At 47.9% G+C, this 22,864-nt stretch overlaps 3 protein-coding genes across 7 annotated transcripts in view; 2 read left to right on the plus strand and 1 right to left on the minus strand.

The window, feature by feature from the left end:
- LOC146355997 (uncharacterized) overlaps window positions 1–21,378 on the minus strand; it is a 43,283-nt gene extending 21,905 nt beyond the window's left edge. The window contains exon 1 of one of the 3 annotated variants that reach the window (XM_084831397.1): window positions 21,108–21,378. The gene's annotated coding sequence lies outside the window, so the exon portion shown is untranslated. Of the gene's footprint in view, window positions 1–223; window positions 464–21,107 lie in introns of those variants that run through there. The other 2 variants (XM_084831395.1, XM_084831396.1) reach the window with 2 other exon arrangements.
- LOC146355998 (uncharacterized) lies at window positions 668–16,009 on the plus strand. 3 transcript variants are annotated; one of them, XM_084831520.1, is made up of 6 exons: window positions 668–1,923; window positions 3,709–4,684; window positions 5,729–5,834; window positions 6,884–6,966; window positions 8,661–8,784; window positions 12,318–16,009. In XM_084831520.1, exons 2-6 carry the CDS (start codon window positions 3,950–3,952, stop codon window positions 13,328–13,330), a joined length of 2,061 nt encoding a protein of 686 aa, XP_084687646.1. In that variant the 5' UTR covers window positions 668–1,923; window positions 3,709–3,949; the 3' UTR covers window positions 13,331–16,009. The 3 variants fall into 3 exon arrangements, with proteins under 3 accessions (XP_084687646.1, XP_084687648.1, XP_084687647.1); XM_084831522.1 differs by having other exon boundaries at window positions 1,882–1,923; window positions 3,876–4,684; XM_084831521.1 differs by having other exon boundaries at window positions 1,895–4,684.
- Window positions 21,055–22,864, plus strand: part of LOC146355999 (uncharacterized) — a 72,010-nt gene continuing 70,200 nt past the window's right edge. The window contains 2 exon segments of the mRNA XM_084829993.1: window positions 21,055–21,923; window positions 22,421–22,500. Coding sequence (XP_084686119.1) covers window positions 22,459–22,500 — 42 coding nt within the window. The 5' untranslated portion in view covers window positions 21,055–21,923; window positions 22,421–22,458.

Below are 22,864 nucleotides of genomic sequence, written 5' to 3' on the forward strand. Positions count from 1 at the left end.
TTGGTTCTCAATCAACCCGACCCTCTCTGCCCTCTTCCGGGGTGGGGACCCTGAAACTAGCAGCACAGACTGTCTCCCCATTTTTATAGGGGTGTAGGGGGTTGCCCCTCTTTTTTCCATCCACCTTCCTTCTCTCCCTCCTGTTTGGTTCCATTTCCCGGCTCTCCATCTTCCTTTTACACAAAGGCCTTCAACTAAAAATGAAAAATCAGCAACAACTCACCTCTCCTGCAGCCATTCAAAAGCAAAAGTCTTTCCAAGGGAAGAAGGGGGGGGGGGGTTGCTTCCCTACTGACATCTCCACCCCCTTCTTAAATTGCTCTAGAAGCCATAGGGTTAACCCTTTCGAGTGTTTCAGAAAAAACAAACCCCTTGGAAACCGCGACCATGCTTGGAGAAAAACAAAGGGTCCCGTCACACGTACTAATTCGCATCCCCATTATGATTTTTCCTGAAAGATGGATTTGTGGTAGAGAGGGGTTTTCCCCTGCTTTGCTTTTGTGTGTCAGGCTGCTGCAAAAGGCACAGGAACAAGAGACAGAAGGAAAAGTTGGCAACCCCTGGAATCATGTTCCTCACAAAGAAAGGAAAGACCTGGTTACAAATGGAGACTGACCATGGTCAAGACTATCCCATGGAGACATGACAGAGATGTACAAAATTATGCATGGTGTGGAGAATGTGGGTAGGGAGACATTTTTTTCTCCCTCTCTCGTAATACTAGACCCCAAGGGGTCACCCCATGAAGCTGACTGGTGGGAGATTCAGGACAGATAAAAAGGACATCTTCACACAGCGCAGAGTCGAACTATGGAATTCACTGCCACAAGGTGCAGTGATAGCCGCCAATTTGGATGGCTTTAAAAGGGGGTTAGACAAATTCCTAGAGGAGAAGGCTATCAATGACTACTAGTCCTGATGGCTACATGCTCCCTCCAGTATCAGAGGTAGTATGCCTATGTACACCAGTTGCTGGGGAACATGGGTGGGAGGGCACTGTTGCACTCATATCCTGCTTGTGGTTTTCCTCTGGGCGGCTGTGTGGATAGAATGCTGGGCTAGATGAACCCTTGGTCTGATCCAGCAGAACTCTTCTTACGTTCTTATCTTCCCCCCTCCAAAAGTAGTTACGGTAGAGGAGGAAAGCTGACTCCATCCTGCTTGGGGATCAGCACGTAGTTCTCCTGAAGATGGCACCACGCATGTCTCTGTATTAATTTTTCTCTTCTCCCCACCCATACAAGGGCACCTTTAGGCTGCAGTCCTATACAATGTACATAGTATAGTTATCCAGGAGTAAGTCCCATTGAAACTGATGATGTACTGCTGGGTAGACATACATCCTGCTTGTGGGTTTCCCTGCGAGCAGCTGGTTGGCCACTGTGTGAACAGAATGCTGGACTCAATGGGCCCTTGGTCTGATCCAGCAGGGCTCTTCTTATGTCCTGTTTCTTGAACTGACTTGGGTTTTGTTTTTTTTAATAAAAAACCTCCCACTGCCAAAAATTATACTTCTGAAATGAAGACAGTCTGGGGTGACCAGCAGTGGATTGTATGTGTGGAACAACTGTAAGCTCCAATTCTGGTGCATCGAACAAATTCCTTGGCTCAATTCTTTAATTCTACATGTAGGTCTTTTGCACCAGGCTCCATTTAGTGGATCATGGGGTTCTAAAACCTGCCCAAGGTGGATCCTGCAAGCCTGAAGTCTGCCGGTCCCTGATCTAAACCAGCCACAGCTGTTTCCAGCTAGTGAGGGCTCCCTCCCCTCCCAATGTGAAGTTATAGAAGGGTTAAACCAACAAAACTCAGGTTCCTAGATGCGACTCAAAATCGCACAGCCAGTTTCCTGCTCCTCCTCCTCTTTTTCCCAGCTTAGTGCAGGAGTCAAAATTGGCTTTTGCTGATCTACTTCCAGCTCTGGTGAGTTTCAAGGGAATTGTGTGTGTGAGAGCGTGTGCAAAACAGGTTCTCTGGAGGAGGGTGAATAACAGGGAGCAGAGTTGGGGGGGGGGGAGAACAAGGGGAAAAAAGAAGCTTTATCCTGAATGGATGAACATTGCCTTGCTAGATCATACCACACATTCAGTACTGCGTCTGTAACACTGCCAGCAGTCTTTTTTTTTTTTTTTTTTAATGCTCACAGGTAGCCTTCCCCTGTGGTCTGTCTCCACCTTCTGCTACTCAGCTACACTGCCTCTATTTAGGGAGGTTTTATTCTTTGACACAATGGCAAATATCATTAATAAACTGACCTCTACGGAACTTACCTAAGAGCTTTGGCTATTGGGCAGTACAGAAATGAAATAAATACAAATAATTTGTTTAAGGCTATTTAACCTATTGCCATAGCTATCATCATCCTAATAGAGACTGGAGCTGTTTTTTCATGCATGGTGTGTTTAAAATGATATTTTTGTGCATTTTCTGCAATAATGGGATGCCTGCATTGGCTAAAATGTAATCTTGATTTTAAATTGCTTCCAACACATTTTCTGCTATTATTCAATCATCATTATAACAATTCTGGAAGGTAAGCCAGTACCCATGTTGCTGACAGGGAAGCTTAGTGGCTTCATTAAATGGCAAAATATTGCCAGCTTCTTCCCAGGCAGAGCTCCTGTGCTTTTAATACAGGGGTTACCTACTGTCTTGCAGGCCTTTGCTCTTGTGCCTTTTAACAACAGCCTAACCTGTGGAAATAAGCAGGGAAAGAATTTTTCCCACCATGGAGATAAATCTTTGCTGAAATCTGAAAATCAAGCTGCTGTCAAAGGCGCAAGAGCAGGCCAGGATGCATTCTTCCAGTCAGCTGGCAATCCTACTTTAACATCTTCAGAGGTGACACAGGCATTTAGTGGGCTTTTCAAGAACAGCATAATGCAAATAAATTAAGCAAGTAACATCTTCCTCTTCCATATCTCTATGCCTGGAAAAACTTCACCTGCTTCATTGCTGTGTGTCAATCAATTAAATCTGATTTTAAGTGAGGGATACACATCTAAACTTTCCTTCAGTGGTTGCCAGCCCTACAAAATCACTCCTTCCAACAGTGAACTCAGGTGTTGAGTGCTAACAGCTTTGTAGCCAGAACAGGGCCATTGAGAAACAAGAGAGAGGTACTGACATGCTTGGGAGAACCCCCCAAACCAAAGGGGAGCAAAACCCCAAAAGAACAACCTGATAAGGACTGAGCAAGCTTGGGAGTTGTGGAATGTGGCATGACGATTGGAAAAGAGAAAACAGGGAGGGGCGACAGAATGGAACTTCCTGGAGGAGGACATGGCTGGCTGGCACCCTGAACGGGAAGAAGCATTGCTGTAAGAAGGTAAGGGATTCACTGCAACATTTTGTTGCAGATCCCACTTGTATTCATGAAACCACAACTGTGTTGCTGAGGATGGTGCAAGACGAAACATGTTTTAAAACCTCTCTCTTTTAAAATAAAAAGTAAAATAAAAAGCAGAAGGGGCTGGAAGCCTGGTGGATCCCCAGAGAGGTGTCTGTGGGCATATTGATGCCCACAAGCACCACGTTGGAGACCCAGAGATGACTGTCTACACCTGATTTCATGTTTGATGGAATGTGTTCATCTAAGGTTGTAATCCTGTAATCTTTACCTGGGAGAAAGTCCCACTAAACTCTAGTAGGGCTTACTTCTAGGTAGACATGGCAGGATTATGCTGCATGTGTGTGTCTCCTCAACAGGACGCCCCCCTCGCTAATCAGGAAATTCTCCTGGGTCCTCTTGAATGGGCCAATGTTTAAGCCCTCAGTAATAACCGTGCTGAGTTGTCGATAAAAGTTTCGTCGCCCTTCTTGGACTGGCCAGGTGAGCTGGCTTGATGGGCGCTGCTTGGACTCTTTCCTCACAGTGTTTTCAGACCCAGACGGGGTTTGGGTACGCAGCTGAGATCCAGAGGAGTGGAGGCTTTTGCGAGGGGTGAAAATGGAGCCACAGGCTTCACCGGCGAGCCTTAGTACAGGGAAGATGCTGGGAGGGAGTGCAAAAAGCCCTCAGGCCACTCAGCCTGGTTGCGTTGGAGAGCTTCCGTGGTGCCTAGCACCCAAAAGGGTGAAGCAAGACCCTGATGGAGGACTGGCCAAGGAATGGGAAGGCCAGTGGCAGGAATTCTTGAAGGCCTTGAATACCCCCCAGTTGTCATGGGGAAACCCAGAGCTGAGAGACCCTGGGCCCTGGGCTGACACCCAGGCTTTTCTGGCCTCCTTTGAACAAGTTGCCACAGCCTGCCAGTGGCCAAGAAAAGAGTGGGTGGCCTGCTTACTGCCAGCATTGAGTGGAAAAGCCAAACAGGCCTTTGGTGGCCTAGAAGACAGAGACAGGCGGGATTATGGGAAGGTGAAGGCCGCCATCTTGCGAGGGGAAGCCATCCAAACAGAGACCCAGCGCCAGCACTTCCGGCAGTTCCGCTATGGGGAAGTGGAAGACCCACGCAGGGTTTATAGCCAACTCCAAGAGCTTTGCCACCAATGGCTGAAGCCAGAAAGGCGCACCAAGGAGCAGATCCTGGAGTTGCTGATTCTGGAGCAGTTCTTGGCCATCCTGCCACCGGAAATGCAGAGCTGGGCCCAGGAATGCGGCCCGGAGAGCGGCATCCAGACGACAGCCCTGGTGGAAGATTTCCTGATGAGCCAGCAAGCGGCAGATGCATGGAAATGGCAGGTGAGGGTTCACTATGGAAAACAGATGATCTCTGAAGATCAGTTTCAGCCCTTATTTATGTCTCTATCTCATTTAGGTTATAGTTCACAGGGGTTTTTTTTAAGGACTTAAACAAAAGCACACTTGTGAGGAGCACAGCAGACATATGCTGGGGCGGTTCAATGGGGAGACCGTGAATATTGCAGGTCGTTGCAGTTGCTAGGAGAGGAGTGACTGATGTGCTCTAAACCAGGGGAGGGCAACTTTTGGCCCGCAGGCCTAAGCCAGCCTGCTGAGGATCTGAATACGGCCCAGAGAGGGCTAGGCTCCGTCTGCGGGTGCCTCCCCAACCCTGCCGCATGGCTTGGAGGCTGCTGGGGGGAGGAGGCGGGAGAGAGGAATCTCCAGAGGCCAAGCTTTGTTATCTCCGATTACAGATTGGAGATAACATAGGGCTTCTCCTAGGGGACGTGCTGCGCTTAGCTCAGCAGGCACTTGCAGGAGCTGGTCTGCTGCATGGAGAAAGAAAAAATGGGTGGCGAGGCTGAATGATGGCATGGGAGGGGTGGCGCTTTGGTGACAGACCCTGCCTTCTTGATATCATCTCACCCGCCATCTTGGTCCAAGGGAATATTCCGACCGCAGCACCAAAAGAGGTTGACCACTCCTGCTCTAAACCAGTGTGGGGTAGTGGTTAGAGCAGTGTTCCCCAACCTGACACCTTCCAGATGTGTTGGACTGCAACTCCCATCATTCCCAGCTGGCACAGCTGTACTGGCTTGGAATGGTGGGGAAGATTACCTGCTTGGGGAAGTCTAAGTTAGTGTGTTGGACTCAAACCAGGGAGGCCCAGGTTCAAATCCCCTGAAGCTTACCAGGAGACCTTGTGCTAACCACTCCTTCGCAACCTAACCTACCTCCCAGAGTTGTTGGGAGAGAACTTTCTATGCCTCCTCGAGCTCCTTGTAATAATCCTTTCCAAGTCTAGAATACACACTGCTCTGGTTGTAGTGTGGTTTATACCGTGTCTCCCAGATCTCACTGGATGTCTCCCTGTGGTTTCAGGTGCCGGTGCCATCAAAAGATGCGACGGTGAACCCACTGGATCTTGCGAAGAGACCATTGTACATGGAAGCCAAGGAGGAGGATGGCGTGGATGTTGGATCGCTAGGTAGGGGGTGGGGACTGTGTTGCAGGAGTGCTGGGAAGCGTCGACTTGTTTCTTGAAGCGAGGAAGAACAGGGAAGTACAGCAGTAAGATACATTCCTCGTTCCATGAGAATTAGTGCTGAGCCCCACACAGTAGGCAGTTGCACAGTCTTGCTGGACTGTACTACTTCAGACTTTAGGAGTGGGATCACTTGATGGAATGCGGCCTATATTCAAAACAAAACACAACTCCCTGCATGCAGAAAGTTAGCATATCAGGTCGATAGCCTATGGCTCTAACCTAGGCTACCATAGCCTAGGTTAGAGCCATAGGGAATTGATCCCAAATCTTGCTTTTTTATGTGGACAATTTCTTCTGGATGTGTAGAAGGGATCTGCTAAATAATCTAGACTTTCCTGAAGGCAGGCCTCCTAAACTTTAAAAATGTAAAATAGGGGAAAAAAGCCCCCAAAGTCCCATCAAAACATCTCACTGACATGGGGAATCCTATGTCTGGGCTGTAGCACTTCAGACTGCATAGTGGACGGCTTCTCCACTCCCTGCACATAGAAATCTAGTGGCTCAGGAAGCAAAGTTCTAACCTAACTTCCCCCTGACATGTGTCCCACCATCAACGTTACAGCTGCTGCTGGCCTCCCCCTCATTCTCTTCTTCTCTCCTGCACCCCTTTTCTTCGCTATATGGAATGTTCTTTGTTTCTGTTAAGAGAAGAGGAAGAATGCAAAGTTTTGTCTGGCAACTGGCAAGTCAGAAATTGCTTGATGGGGCAGATGCGTCTCAGTTGCTGACCTCCCCGCCCACACACACACTTTTCAAAGTCCCATCTTGAAGTACCATCTTCTCCTGTACAAGCCTGCCTAGGTGCTGAGACTTTCTGAAGGGGCCCTTCTCTTCGTCCTGCCCACATCTGACATGTCAAGGAAGGGTCTTTTCTGTGTGCTCACCCAGACTTTGTTACTCTACTAAGGGAGATGCCTGGGACATATTTTAATGGAAAGGTGGGATATAAATGTAACACATAAACAGACAAATCCTTCTATCTTTTACAGATGGTGGAATAATACCCTCCAATCATTCCACATCATTGCTTCCCCCTGAGGGACAGGAATTGATAGAACCAGGGCCAACTGAGGTATGCATATTTTTCGGTTGAGTAGGTGGGTGGGCTTCACTTCATTAGAGATTTGATGAGCTCCTCATGAGAGAAAGAACAGCGTACCGATATAACTGACACCGGCTCTCAGACCTCTTTAAATCGGGATACTGAGACAGAACATTTAAAAATCATGAGCCTCAAGAATAAAAGTCTTGAGAGGTTTTATTGTAATTATGTTTATGTGTCGCTTCACACCACAAAAAGTAGTTTTGAAGTGACTTACACACAAATAAAGGAACCCTTAATTAATATAACAAAGAAAAGAAAAGAACCCAAATGAATATAAACCACAATCAGCACAATTTTACAAATAAAAAGGAAGAAGAAAGAAATAGCTAAATTCAAGGCCAGCCCTACCATTAGGAAGAGTGAAGCAGCTGCCATGGGCAGCTGAACCGCAACTTGTTAGATATTTATTTTTATTTTTTGCACTGTTACTTCCAGGGAGGGAGAGAGGCAGTTGTGGGATTTTGTGCCTCCGGTATCAGAATGACTTGACTGGTCTCAAGTACCATCTGTCCTGACTCAGGGGGGTGGGAAAAGGGCCTCCACTTGCTGATCCATCTCAGGCAGCAAAATGTCTTAGGCCAGCCCTGGCTTAAACTAGTATTATGTGGAAGAGCATTTCAGGCATACAGTTTCATGCTATGGGGAAGATTCCATGCAGTTCCAGTTCCAACCATAAGAACATAAGAAGAGCCGTGCTGGATCAGACCAAGGTTCCATCTAATCCAGCACTCCGTTCACACAGTGGCCAACCAGCTGCCCGTGGGAAACCCACAAGCAGGACATGAGTGCAACAGCACCCTCCCGCCCACGTTCCCCAGCAATTGGGGTACGTAGGCATAGTGCCTCCGATACTGGAGGTAGCAGATAACCATCAGGATTAGTAGCCATTGATAACGTCATCCTCCAGGAATTTGTCCAACCCCTTTTCAAAGCTATCCAAATTGGTGGCCATCATTACATCTTGTGGAATTGAATTCTATAGTTTAACTCTGCGCTGTGTGAAGAAGTCCTTCCCGTTAACTTTCCTGAATCTTCCACCAATCAGCTTCATGGGGTGACCCCTTTGGGTCATTATGACAGCGGGAGAAAAATGTTTCCCTTTTCACTTTCTCCACACCACACATAATTTTATACACCTCTATTATACATGCCTTTTTTCTAGGTTAACCCTACAGACACACGCAAACTCTCTCCCTCTCTCTCCTATAAATGGGGGTGGGGTTTTCATGCCCATGTTTTGATGCCTAGTTTTCCCTGAGGTGGGAAACCTCTGACTGGATTGTATCGCTTCAGACTGTAGATGGTGGCTCACACAGTAGAATGGTCCCCCGTACAATAAAATAAAAAAATCCACTCACGTAGAAAACTAGCATCGCAGGGAGACAAATTCTGGCCTAGCCTTCGCCCTGATACACTAGGTTTCTATGTACACGGAATTTTGTGGGAGGAAGGGCAGAACTGCATGGCATCTTCCCACCAAACTGATGCTCTCTCAAGAAAACACATGTTTCTTGTGTGGCGTTATCTTCCACCTAAAACTACAGGAGGTGAGGAACCTCGTTCAGTCCAAGGGCCAAATTCCACTTTGGAGATGCACATATTCAGAGTCTGAACAGCAGAGACCGAGTTACAGCAGAGTGGGGGGCTTCTTGTTGTTTCAGGGGTCTGTGGACTTTGAGCTGGCTGTGCATTTCCCTGAGGGGGAATGGGCCCTGTCGGATCCAAGTCAAAGAGCTCTCTACAAGGAGGTCCTGCAAGATAACTGTGGGAATGGGTCATCTCCGGGTAAGTAAGGGACCCTTTTCCTTCTCTGTCATTAGCTGGAGCCATTTTAAAGACCTGATTCTAATCAAAAACAAGCTCCAAGTAAAGCTTTGAATTTGTCTGAATATAGCAATAAACCAGACTAAGGCTGCCATCCTATACACACCTACTGAGCAGTAAGCCTCCTTGATCTCAGTTGGACATACTTTTTAGTAGAAATGTATAGGATTGCTCTCAGAGGGATATTTCAGATTCCCAGATCCAAGGTTGGAGACAGCGCTCCAACCTCGGAGGAGGGAATCAGAGCTCAAGCACTCCTCCCTCTCCCCATCACAGCCAGCACAGAAAGAACTATGTCGGCTGCTCTCCAAGGTCGGAAAAGCGACCTCGGAGAGGGGGTGTAGTGAGTCGGTTAATGAACAAAACCGTGGACTTCACAGAGTTCTAAATGCTGGTAGTAGACTTATATAATTTAGCGCAGTCAGTAGATTTTAACAGGCCTTAGCTAACCAAAGTAGGCCCCTTGTAGGTGGGGGTGTCTTCTAGAAGGAGCCTCTCACATGCTTTTCATTGGTATCAAGCAAGCGCAGTTCCATATGTCAACAACTGTGCATATGCCTAGTTACCTCACCCTTTTCTCATAGAGAGTGGTGTCTTATCTCTCCCATGAGCTGGGAGGATTTCGCTCCTCAGTGGGAATGCTAGAGGCTCTCTCTTATTAGCTTCCCAGGCTGGGATGTTTCAAGGACCTTCGAGGGGGAGACAGGCCTGGCCCCCTGTTTCTGGGAGGAGAGTGTGTTTCTGTGTGTTTCTCCCTGTCAGCTCCTAAGCCAAGGGAAAAAAGCAAGTGGGCTGGTTTTGATCTTCGGTCCCGTTTCAAGGGGCAACGTGCACACGGCCAGCTTGGAGAACTTTTGTGGCTCAAGGGGCAGCTTCTGTCTGTTGTGGGGCCCCCAGAAGACACCAGCTATGAAAGCTTGATTAGCTGGAATGAGGTGTGACCTTTCTTTGTATGTATATGTTCCGCATCCATTTTCTATCAACAAACTGCGATCTTTTTGCACAAGTGGCTCGTTTCATTTTGGTAACCAAAAGAATCTGATTGATGACTGGGATCTGACAGAATCAGAACCCCAGGTAAAGGGGGTAAAGCGGACATTTCGGTGGGCGGGGAGGGGAGGACACTGGGGAGGCCAGGACGCAATCTATCCTGAGGCCTCCCCAGCCTCTTTCCTTCCCTCTCTGAAATGCTTCTGCTAGATGGACAAAAAAGCCTGTCTACTGAAAATGCAGGGCGGGAGGACAGCAAGGCGAAGCTCGTAAGCCTCTGCGTTCGGGGCTTATCACCATTGTAATAGGATTGTGCCCTAAGTGCACTTTATTGAGCTCTCTCTCCCCCGGTATTTAAGTTCAACTACTTTTGGCTATTGGAAAAATGTTAGCGATATTCATGTGCCATGTATGATTGCACCTGGCATAATTTTAAGGTTTTGTTGACTATTTATAAGTCAGGCAGGCTAAATTAGATCTTAGCTGATACAGAACAGTGGGAGAAAGTTCTGGGACCATTTTCCCCATACCAAACATTTTCCTGGAAAACCCATGTCACGGTCTCTTTCACATGCTCTGTGTACGTGAGCAGTATTGCTGGCAGAGTTTGTCTTACTGGCTTTCCTCACAATTTGTCCTCAATCTGCTTTAAATTCTTATGTGGTTTTTGTTATGGCTACTGCCTTTAAACATGTAGTTTGTTGCCTTGGGAGTTTGGAATTGAGATGCATCACAGCAATCAAGGTGATGAAACTAGTCATGAGTGGTCCTATGTTCCCGCTGCTTGCAAATTCCCAGCCTTTCTTGTTCTGTCCTCCACAAACTCTTGGTGTTGAAAATCCATGTTTTTTCCCCCCTAAGGAACGTTTTTGAGGGTTTTCCCGAAAAATTGAACAGCTTTGGATTATGAAAGATTTTCTTTTAGAATTTAAGACAAAGTATTTATATATTGCTACCCAGCCTTTACTCCCCCCAAAATGATTTCTAAAAACTATGTAATAAGAACACTTTTATAGAAAGATTAAAGATGTAAAATGTCTGGTAATAATGAAGCCATGGGGGGAAATATTTTTAATCCTCTCTGTAAGATTCCCAGCATAGTTAGTTCTTTCATTCCGTATTAAAAGTATTGATCTAAAGTATATTTTACTCATAGGCATTTATGCTCAGTTTCCCAACATGTGAGTAGAGTCACCATTCTTGACAGTAAATGTGCATTCTTGACAGCTTGGGTTTTGTTCTATAGAGTCCTGTGTTTCTGATGCTGTTGTTGTTGTTCAGTTGTTAAGTCGTGTCCAACTCTTCGTGATCCCATGGACCACAGCACGCCAGGCCTTCCTGTTCTCCGCTCTCTCCCGGAGCATGCTCAAGTCCCTATTCATTGCATTGGTGATGCTATCTAGCCATCTCATCCTCTGCTGTCCCCTTCTCCTTTTGCCTTCAATCCTTCCCAGCATCAGGGTCTTTTCCAGGGAGTTTTCTCTTCGCATTAGGTGGCCAAAATATTTGAGCTTCAGCTCAAATATTTGAGCTTCAGTATCTGTCCTTCCAATGAGCAGTCAGGGTTGATTTCCTTTAGGATTGACTGATTTGACGTAGTTCTATTCAGACAATAATTACAAATTTACTACCTGAGTTTACTTTAATTTTTTAAAAAAGTATAATGATAATTTTATGAGCAAACGAAGTTGTACATAAAGCAGTCTTTCTGTTCCTAAAGTTACTTTATGTTCCTGAGGCAGCCCTCCTCAACCTGGTGCCCTGCGGATGTTCTGGACTACAGTGCCCAGCATTCCTGACCATTGGCCATGCTGCCTGAGGCTGATGGAAGATGAAGTCCAAAATATCTGGAGGGCACCAGATTGGGGAAGGCTGTTTTAAAGCAGCAAAGTGACTTTAGATCTGTTAAGAGTGCTAAAAAAAATTAAGTATTGCTTATTTTTCCATTTTTCCAAGATTTCTAATTTTTCTACCCCCCCACCAATTTTTTTCCCCATGGCCTCAAAATTTCCAGAAATTTTACTTCTCTGGTTGTATCTTCCCACCCCCTCTGGCAAACCCCATTGGCTTTTTCCTGTTGTACTTCCTTTGTGTTGGATCTTGCGGATGTATTTCCTGCTGCTTCTGCTCTCCCCTTTTGACTCTGCTCTGTTGACCACTTGACTGACTCCTGGATTCAGCTCTGACAACTCACACCACAGCAACTTCTGTTCCTGGTTCTCATCCTGACATGCGTTTGAAAGGCAGCTCCGGCTGGGGTTGTCGACAGTGGCGAAAAGGCAGTAGTGGAGGGGTGGAGAAGAGGTTGAGGGTCGTTCAGGCAGCCTGTCTCCTGAGAAATCAAGGATGTCTTATACTAATTCCAGTTTCCGCCTTCTCTTTTAGACTGAGGTTAGTGAGTTCTGACTTTTTTAGATTTGTTTCTTCGTTTCTGTAATTTTTCTATTTTTCTCCCCATACCCTTTCCGCTCTACTTGATCTTGGTTCCTTCCCTGTTCCCTCAGATAATGTGGCAATAATTGAGATCAAAGAGGAGACTCTTCAATGGAACAGCCCCAAGATGGTGGTATCCCATGAGATGTATCTGGAAAGATCCCACGGTGATATTTCTGTGAAGCCCGAGATCCACAAAGGAGGCAGTGATTTGGAGAGGCTTCAGGGGAGGAAGCCGGCGGGGAGATGGCATGGGTCTGTTCAGCTTGTGGAAGGGTTGAGGGCCTTTAACAAACGTCTGCCCCACGAAAGTGAGAGGAAGCATCCATGCCTTGAATGTGGGAAAAGATTCCACTACCGATCCCAGCTGGCAAAACACCAGATGATCCACACAGGCATAAAGCCCTACAAATGCGTTGTCTGTGGGAAAAGCTTCCAAAGAAAAGACAACCACCTTGCACATCAGAAAATCCACACAGGAGAGAAGCCGCACAGCTGCCTGGAATGCGGGAAAAGCTTCTATTACAGAGGCAAGTTGCTGAGACATCAGATAATCCACATGGGGGAGAAATTTGTCAACTGTCCCGGGTGTGAGAAAAGCTTCCCAAGGAAAGGAAACCTCCTTGCAGTCCGCACAGGGGAGAGGATGTACGAGTGCTCCGAATGCGGGAGACGCTTTTGTGACAGGGTCCGATTGAGCAGGCATCAGAGAGTCCACACAGGGGAGAAACCTTATGAATGCCCTTGGTGTAGGAAGAGTTTCCGTAGGAAAGGAAATCTTGTTGCACATCAGAAAATCCACACAGGGGAGAGGCCGTATGCATGCTCAGAGTGTGGGAAAAGCTTCAGCGAGAGGGCCAAGCTGATTAGACATCAGAGAGTTCACACAGGAGAGAAGCCTTATTCCTGTCCGATGTGTGGGAAAAGCTTTAATCAGAGGGAGACCTTGATGAGACACCAGAGAGTCCACACAGGAGAGAAGCCTTATGAGTGTCTGGAGTGTGGGGAACATTTCGGCCAGAAAGAGACACTGCTTAGACATCGGAGAATTCACACAGGAGAAAATGTGAATCATGTTCTGTAAAGTAGAGGGGGGAAACTTTCTCTCCTTGAAAGACAGACTTGTCACTCATTGGAAAAAGGAGAGAGAACTTATGAATACATTAAATCAGGGCTGGAGGGGAGTGCAGGAAGGCTTTAACAAGAAATCAGAGTGCTTCTATAAGTTTTTCAGAATGGAGTCATAGATTAAGGTGGTAAAATTCGGTAATGTACCACTTCAAAGTCTGTGTGTGTGTGTGATGCCCAGAGATGAGAAGGCCTGGGGAAAAAAACTGAAAAAATAAATGCAGGGGTGGAGACACACACACCAGAATTTATTTTATTTTTTTGAAAATACTTTTTATTTTTTTCCCAGGGATTTTGGGGAAATTGGTGGAGGGGGGGGGAATGGTTGTTTTCTGAATTTTTCTCCTAGCTTTCCCCCCAAACCTTCACATTTCTAGGATGTCACATACTTGAATGCTCACCAATATTTAAAAGTATGTAGAAAACCTGTACACCAGGAAGAGGACTAAACACTTTATCCCTGATGCACTAGATTTCTACATACACAAAGCTGCTGCTGCTGTTGTTGTTGTTGTTGTTGTTAAGTGGGGGAATGTTCAGAAAAATGCCCCCACTGGCTTTAAAAGGTATATTGGTAGTTCTCAGCTGCCTTGGGCATTGGTAGTATTTTTGACTGGGAGTATTAAATTCCAAAATAAGTTACACATTTCCTCCTCTGTGACCCTGTAACAGGTTGCAGAAGGAGGGCAAATATGTTTGTTTAATTTAGCCCTAAGAGATGTGCTTCTCTATCACTTAATAAGCTGAGATAGGAATGAGCCTTTTGCCTGGAGATGCAGCCCCTTCGTACGAGCCACCAAACAAACCAGGAAGTCTTTCGCTGACTGTCTGAACCAGGATAGTTTTATCCAAACCAGAAGGCTACAGTTCACAGCTTTGGAACAAAATATTAAACCACACTTTGAATCCTGACTTGCTTCTAGGCTGTTCACCATAGTTTCCAGGTTCAGATGAAACAAGAAACTATGGTTAATGCAAGTTTTTCTTCTTGTTTTCCTGGCTCACGCCAAGGGGCTCATTTTTATCATGGCTAGCATGACCTTCCAAACGTAGGCAGAGTTACAATCTACAGCTGTAAAAATTGAATGGAAACTGAATTAAAAGCCATTTGTATATATACTTTAAAAAACAATTGGGTAGAATGTTGGGAAGGAACACCCTCCGGATGTTGTTGGCCTGCAACTCCCATCACCCCCGGCCAGCGGAGCCAATGGTAAGTGTTGATGAGAACTGCAGTCCAAAAACACCTGGAGGGCCACACATTGTCTATCCCTGGGCTACAAAAGGATGATCTCAGGCAGTTGCAAAAAGTCGTGGTTTCCATGAACAACTACTCGGGGGGGGGAGGGAGGGGGAGCAGAGCAGAAATAATAAAGTACATCAAATCAGACACGCTAAAGCGATTCAGTAATAAAATGGGTGTGAATGGGGACTGAGCAATTCACAAACCCTATGACAACGCGGAGCCCTCCAGATATTTTAGGACTAAGAACATAAGAAGCGCCATGCTGGATCAGACCAAGGGCCCATCTCATCCAGCATTCTGTTCACACAGTGCCCAACCAGATGCCCATGGGAAACCCACAAGCAGGATGAGTGCAACAGCACCCTCCCGCCCATGTTCCCCAGCAACTGGTGTACACAGGCGAATATAAGGCTTCATGAAGCCTTAAATTTCAGGTGAAGCTCACCTGAACTGCTCTGCAGTTTATAATCTTGCTGCGGTGCTGCGGACTGTCATTCCAATTTGCTTTTCTTTGCCAGTCAGCATGTTTTCTTGCATTACAGCTACTGGAGGGGGCTTAAAAACTCCACTGCTTCTGTACTCCGAGGAGGGCACCCCCAAGCAAAATGGCGAATAAAACATTGTGAACTGGAAGAGAAAGCGTTGCTAGATAGGCGGAAAGGGTGTGTGTTAGATCTGTGCACGCATGCCCCGTGTCGCTGAGACGCTTGCGAGTCTGGCCCATTGGCTTGCGAGTCCAAAAATGTAAGAATCATAGCTGCATTGTCAGGGCTACAGCCAGTCCTGCTACACAGCAAACCAAGTGACCCCTTTTGGGCCCCCAGTTAGGAGAGGTGCTGGATCCTTTGCAGTTTTTCAGAGGATGGTGGCGTGTAGCTCTTGGACTGTAGGTCAGGATTGTCTGACGTTTATTTATTTGATTTATTAGACGCCCATCTGGCCAGCTACCAGCCACTCTAGGTGGTGTATGATACAAATAACATGAAATACAACAAATTTACATAATCAGCTGAACAAAACAACATTGCTCTAAAAAACCCTAACCCACCCCAAGTGCCTGCCTGAACAGCCAGGTTTTCAAAGCCTGGCAGAAGCTCATTAAAGCGGGGGGATGGAGGAAGTCACTAGGGAGGGAATTCCACAGAGTGGGGGCCACCACAGAAAAGGCCCTCTCCCTAGTCCTCACCAGCCTAGCTGTCCTGGCTGATGGGACAGACAGTAGGCCTTCTGAGGCCCGTCTCATTGAGCAGCGTCCCTGGTGTTGTTGGACGTGCTCCTTAAGGTAGACTGGGCCAGAACCATATAGGGTTTTAAAGGTCAATGCCAACACCTTGAATTGGGCCCAAAAAACAACTGGTAACCACTGCAACTCCTTCAGCACTGGAGTTATGTGGTCTCACTGACGGCTGCCTTTAATCGGGTGGGCCGCCACGTTCTGCACCAGCTGCAACTTCCGGCATTACAGAAGGCCACCTTATACTAGGTCAGAAGAGTTGTTCGTCTAGGCCAGTACTGTCTACTCTGACTGGCTGAGGCTCTCCAGGGTCTTGGGACGACATCGCTCCCTTTGCCTGCTACCTCATCCTTTAACCGGAGATGCTGTGGATTGAACCTGGGGCCTTCTGTAGGCAAAGCAGCTGTTCTACCACTGAGCTACGCATTGTTTTCGCTGTGCCAAGGGAGTGGGCAATTTCAGGGGATCTGGGGGCCACTTTCCAACCCCTGGACCCTCCACTGGTGGGCTGCACTCCCGGTGCAGCCAGATTTCGGCGGGTGGCAGAAGCCACAGCACTGGACTCCTGGTGCAGCCAAATTTCGGTGGATGGCAGGGGCCGCAGCACTGGCGCTGCCTGTGGCCGGCGTGTTGCCCACCCCTGCTGTACCATGTAGCTATTTTGGACAGGAAAATGTCCTGGGCTGGCTATCTTGACCCAAGAAGCACTGCAAGGGCGCAGTTTCTGATCCAACAAGCATTGCATTGACTCCATATGTGGGCAAATCGAGCAGCACTGTGTCTGTAGGGGTTATGTTTAATTTGGCATTTGTTCCTTGCTCTAAAAACGGATTTAAGAATAGGGATGGGCAACTGAGTGATGCCCAGAAAGTCCTAGCAATCTCAAACGTCTTGCCACACGTCTCGTACCTGATTTCCGTTTGCGATCACTGCTCGCTTTGCATGAACAGGAAACTAGCGCAAATCTAGCAGCAATCCAACAGGAGATTTGCACAAATCTCCCAAAACGTGCAGAAATCTCCTGAAATTTGCACACATTTTCTCCATAGACTAAAGCAGAGCAGATTCAGTCTATTGGGGAAATGTGCACAAATCAGGAAATTTGCACAAATCGAACTGGGACTTGGGAACAAGTGTGTTTGATTGTCCTCCCCCTTCACAATCAACAAAACAGACTACTAGTTCAAGCTATTGCTGCTTTATTATGCGAAAGGCAAACCTTTCCATAATGCCAGATTCAAAGACGCTCTCAAACTGCCCCAGGCTGTGAACGACTATTCTAAGATCTTTATTGGGAAGAGAATCCGCAGGGTAGTGAACTTGCTGATAGTTTGCCCACAGACACCGACAGTCACACCTGCCTAACAGTGATGCCCCTCCTTTAGGACAGCTCCCTTCTACATTGGCTACTAAGAGTGACTATCTGGCCCAGCATCTTAGCCCAGTCCCCAACTCCACCCGCTTTGACTTGTGACTCGCTCTGGCATCTCTCAAGTGGGTTCCCACGGTGGAGGGGGGAGACAGCGACTCAGCCTGGGCCATCTGTTTGGCAAGGCCTTGGGAAGATTCTCTCCCAATGCCTGGGGGCTCTGGCGGAGGTTCCTCCGCCATTCACTGACCTAGCTGTTCTAGCTCTGATTCAGAACTGGAGTCCTCAGAAATCTCAAAAGGCCTGGGCTCAACCCTGACAACGAGATGAACCTGAGGATGTACTCGCAGTTTGTGAATATTTGTGGCAGACATGCTCGGGGCGTCAAACAGGACATGTTTGCATGTTTTGCGAGCAAAAATGAAATCCTCATACATCCCTATGTAAGGGGAGAGAGTTGGTCGTAGTTCATTCCGTGGATTACGGGAAGGGTTGCCTTCAACGGCTCCGTTGTAACGGCGAGGTGACCAGTACCGTTTGTACTGCTATCATCTGATATGGCATCATCAGTGTGAACAGTGTTTTATGGCAGCCTTCCTCAACCCGGAACCCTCCTGATGCCTTGGATTACAGTTCCCATCATCCCCTGTTAGAATGGCCATTGAGCATGCTGGCGGGGGTAATAAGAGTTGTACTGGAGTACAGATGTCCAGTACAGATGTACTGGACATCTGGAGGTCCCAAGTTGGGGAAGCTGCTGTACAGAATCACTGCAGTAATAAGGTGGCTGGCTGGGGCGTGCTGGGAGTTGTCCGACTTTTTTCTGTCTAAACATGCCTAGGATTGCGCTCTTGCAGTCTTAAAAAGGGTGGGGCAGGCATGGCCCTCTAGATGTAGGCCCCTTACAACCCTACTATTGTATGATTCTATGTTGTTGGCCTACAAATCCCATAATCTCTCACCATTGGCTATGCTGGCTGGGGCTCATGGGAGCTGCAGTCCCTCAACAGCTGGAGGGCCACGGGTTCCCCACCCCTGTAGTCAGCAAGGTTTTTTTTAACTGCTAGGTCTAGGACATTTATTTTAGCGGTGTTACTGTGTTTATGGACGGAGGTGCTTTAACCCCCAGGCCCTGCTTTAGGCGAGTCCTATAAACACTGCCTTGCAGGGGAATTTCTGGTTCTTGCTTTGCTGCCTGTTCTTCGGATTCTACAGCACAGTCACTTAAACATAAATCACAGAGCTTTATTAAAGATGTTAAAGCCACAATCTCTCACAGAAAGAAAAAAGTAATAATTCTTACAAATGTTTCTCCAAGCTTATAATGTTGTAAGTCCTAACTGTGGTGGCTACCTTCCCTGGATCCCAAGGGGCAGTAGTGACCCCACCCTTCTTTCGTCTTCCCTTAATACATGGGCTGGTGGGGTGGGGTGCGGAACCTCCGGCCTGCGGGCCTAATCCAGCTTGGGGAGGTTCTCCCCAACAAAGCCCTATGAAGAGAGACTGAAAGAACTGGGCATGTTTAGCCTTGAGAAGAGAAGACTGAGGGGAGATAGGATAGCACTCTTCAAGTACTTGAAAGGTTGTCACAGAGAGGAAGGCCAGGACCTCTTCTTGATCATGCCAGAGTGCAGGACACGGAATCATGGGCTCAAGTGACAGGAAGCCAGATTCCAGTTGAACATCAGGGAAAACTTCCTGTTAGAGCAATACGACAATGGAACCAATGACCCAGGGAGGTGGTGGGCTGCCCCACACTGGAGGCGTTCCAGACGAGGCTGGACAGCCATCTGTCAGGGATGCTTTGGCTGGGATTCCTGCATTGAGCAGGGGGTTGGACTCGATGGCCTTGTAGGCCCCTTCCAACCCTACTCTTCTATGATTCTATGATTCTCCACTTGGCCCATGGAGACTCCCTGCATTCCTCCAGGGGGCGGGAATTGCCTCCAAGCCCCGCCCCCTGGTGGAATCCCCGCCGTTACACAGATGAAAGCGGAGATTCCTTCCCCAGTGGGAAGGTACTGCACAGGCAAAGCGTCCCTGGCTGAGCCATCCACTGGAGCACTGCCCCCACCGCCGGCTCGGTCGTGGCTGCTTTGCGGCATACCGGCTGAGGGAAGCTGGTAGGCAGCTAAGCAGGCTCCGAGGCGATGGGCCGGCCAGACAGCACATCGCCTGGGAACCAAATGCCGCCAGGGGGTGGGCCCGCACCCCCTGATGTCATTCTCCCTGTGGAGGATTCAGTGGGGAGTTATCCCCTCCGAGTTTAGTTGCCCACCCCTGCTGTAATATACCATCAACCAAATGCCAAACTTGGGAATGATGTTTCTTTCAATCCGTGATTGGTCAGTCACTTCATCTAGTCTATTGCGGCCTGTTCCTATTAGTCCATGCCTCCCCCGTCATATCAGGCGATTGTTCCCTATATGCCAGGAGCCGTTGTTCTTCCATAGAAATCCCCTGGATCCCCTATATGCCACACCCCCGTTCTGTTCTTCTTGCAACCACGAGACAGACCCATCCCTGGTTTGTACCCTCCTGGGTTCTTCCTTTGTAGCTTTCCAGGCCGCACTGCTGCACACCACCCAACTTATGCTCTGTCCTAATCGATGCTCAAGGTATGTGACCTAGTGGATCCAGGGCTGACAGGGCTTTTTGATTAGCAGGAGGAGGGCATCATCTGCCACCTCAGACTAGCCTGCACTCCAAACATCTGGAGGGCCACAAGCTGCCTACCCCCAATCTAGGCCTTATATGAGCCTTCCTAACCTGGTGCCTGCCAGATGGTTGGACTACAACTCCCATAATTCTCAACCTGTGATGGATGATGGGAGTTGTAGTCCACTTATGGAGGGCGCCAGGTTGTAAAGGCTGCTTTATATTTCTCTTCCTATAGTATGTTTATGCTAAAGTATGCTACCTTCATAGATATGTGTTCTATATACATATGTGTGTATCTCTGTATATTAGTTTCACACACCTCTGCACTCCTACAAACAGCACTGCATACACAGGACTTACTTCTGAGTAAACATGGACTCTGCCAATTGGCTTCACAGCTGACTGTGGATTGGAGCCCTCATTCCCCCCCCCCCAAACACCCCAGCTAGTTCAAATCAAGCTAGATCAGGCCCAGCACCCTAGCTACTGAACGGCACTACCCGTCGAGGTTCTCTGCGTACATGATTAGGCACCCTGTAGCATTGCCACCTATTTTCAGGCCTCTGCACGTTTTCGGTGCCCTTTATACACAGAGAAGTTTAGCAGACAAAGCTGCTGCTTCTCTCCCCACCAGGGTTCATTCTCCATGACCCCCCAAACCAACTAGGTTTCAGGCAGAGGAAAGCGCATGTGTGTGGAGTTTTGTTTTAAAGCGCAACCTTTGACAAGAGAAGCGTCCCAAACATGAGCAGCATCATGATGATCAAATGTAAGCCAGGGAAAGCTGTCATGATGAGCGCCTGGCCTTCAAAATGTACCACTACATCACTGCCCCTAATAGGGCACACAACTCACTCCCACTGGAAATGCACACACGTTGAACTTCTGCCTGCCACAGAGCTATAAGAAGCATCGATGCTTCTCTCGCTCGCCCATCTTCTGTCCAAAAAGACAGAAATAGGCGTCAATCCGATTTGCTTGGTTCTTATTCGCCTCCCGGATCTCTTTCTGGCCAGCAGAGGGCCCTGGCTACCGGCTCAGGGAAAGCAGGAGCCATCTCTCTTGTATTTGCCCGCTCGGTTGAGCAGCCGCCGCCACGCTTCTTCCGACACCGCATTCTGTATCCGGGCACTGCCCATGTGAACGGTGAGTGCAATCCCCATTGCTGCCCCCACCCCCAACCGAGGGATGGGAGAGAACTAGGAAAAGTCTTGTTTTCTTACCTGCGGGGAGTTGTGTACAGGACGCGAGCTTAATCCGGTTTCAAACCGGCTCCTGAAAGAGGCAAAACTCCAGAAGAGGAGGCGGTGTTGCTTTTTTTAAAGACCGCAGCGCCCAGTAATAAAAAATAAAATGAAGCCCCGCTTTGGTGGCCCCTTTAAAGATTTATTGTTCTGAAAACTGGTTTCCGATCCAGACGCTCGCTGCGATCAGTTGCATTCATCAGGAGTCCTTCTCCTTGCAAGGAACGCTGGGAAATGTAGTCTTGGGGACGGCGGGGGGACTTTCCAAAGAGAGACCCCTCCTGGTTGGCAGGACTACAACTCCCAGGATTCCGCGCTAGGGGAAGCCAGTGGGTGTCTAACCGGTTTAAGTTTGCAATGTAGACATTCCTCCTAAAGACCCAAGGATTATCAGAGGCTGGACTTAGGGGCTGCCTTGAAAGATTACATTTGTCTGTCCGCGCCCCTCCCCTTTCTTCTTTTTATTTTTTAAAAAAGCATTTATTTGAAGAAAGGACCTCCTGCTTGGAAACCACACCCGGAGGTAAAGGGTGGGAGGGACGGCACTTTGCACATGCTCGGAGGCATTTCCTAATCCACGTCGCCGTCTCGGGCAGGTCCTCTTTCCTCTTAGTCCTAGATAGGTGGAGGTGGAGGAGGGGCGACGTTGTGCGTGATCGTTGGTGGGGGGGCGCTTTGCACATGCTCGGAAGGATTTCCGTCTTTACTGTTGCATCACCCTTTGCCTTGCGAAAGGCCTTCGCTCCGTCTCAGACTCCAGATGGTCTCTGGGCGAAAGTCTGCACTTCACCATCCGTACGTATGCTGGGGGAGGAATACTTTTTGCACATGCTCAAAAGCTTCTTTTTTTTTTAATTTCCTGTTGCTTCACCCTCTACTTCCTCGGGTGTTATTTTTTCTTCTTCCTTTTCTTCTCCTGATTCATGAAGGTTGAGGTGGGCAGCTTTTGCATCCTGGGGCAGGGAACTACATTCTGCGTGTGTTCAGAGGCACTGTTTCTTTCATGAAACAACACATGATGCGGAGTTGGGGCCTATTGCTTTGGGAAGGAGCCCTTTCTTGGATTTCAGCCCTGGTTGGTGCAGATTCGGCCCTGCGTGGGAGTATGTGGACAGCAAAATTGTTCTTTTTTTTTAAAGCCTATAATTATAGCCTTACAAAACATAAATTCATGCCTCTCCCACACTCTTTCTCCGCCCTAAGTGAGAGAATGGCACTGCTTCCTTTTTTCTTTGTTTCCTTTCAGCCCCATTCTAAAATCTCTCTTGCTCTCTTCCTTTCTCTCCCAACAGGATCACAATATTTTCTTGGAGATCGTCACACCTTGAGCATGGATGCTGGGCTTGAAAAGGCTGTGGGGGAGAAAATACAGGTAGGAGTTTAGGAGTGGAGAAGTGGATGATTTGTGGACTGTTGAGGAAGGATTCCAGAGCACCACAGATACAACAAAGATAATTCCTTTTTTTACTTTATACCTGGAAAATAATAAAAACGCAGGAGGTGAGCAGTAGCAAAGTCCACATGCTTTGCATGCAAAAGGTTCCAGGTGCGATTCCTACCATGTCCATCTTTTAAAAAGACAGAAAAGAAGGGTTTGGGGTGGCAGGACTTGGATAGCCCCCTGCATGAGAGCCAGAGAGTACAATAATGGGGTAGCTTAGGCTTCCCTAAGTGCCCCCAGAGGCGTCAGACTACAACTCCCATCATTCCCAGGAATAGTGTGGTGTAGTGGTTAA

The sequence above is a fragment of the Heloderma suspectum genome, chromosome 2 (genome assembly GCF_057233095.1).
Source record: "Heloderma suspectum isolate Gila_16-S chromosome 2, 16-S_ref, whole genome shotgun sequence".
NCBI lineage: Eukaryota > Metazoa > Chordata > Lepidosauria > Squamata > Helodermatidae > Heloderma > Heloderma suspectum.

Bases quoted from the DNA above. Each gene is read 5' to 3' on its own strand.
- LOC146355998 (XM_084831520.1), top strand. From the start codon at position 3,950: ATGGAGCCACAGGCTTCACCGGCGAGCCTTAGTACAGGGAAGATGCTG. The intron at 4,685-5,728 runs GTGAGGGTTCAC...CTGTGGTTTCAG, and splicing joins CAGATGCATGGAAATGGCAG to GTGCCGGTGCCATCAAAAGA. The intron at 8,785-12,317 runs GTAAGTAAGGGA...CTGTTCCCTCAG, and splicing joins TGGGAATGGGTCATCTCCGG to ATAATGTGGCAATAATTGAG.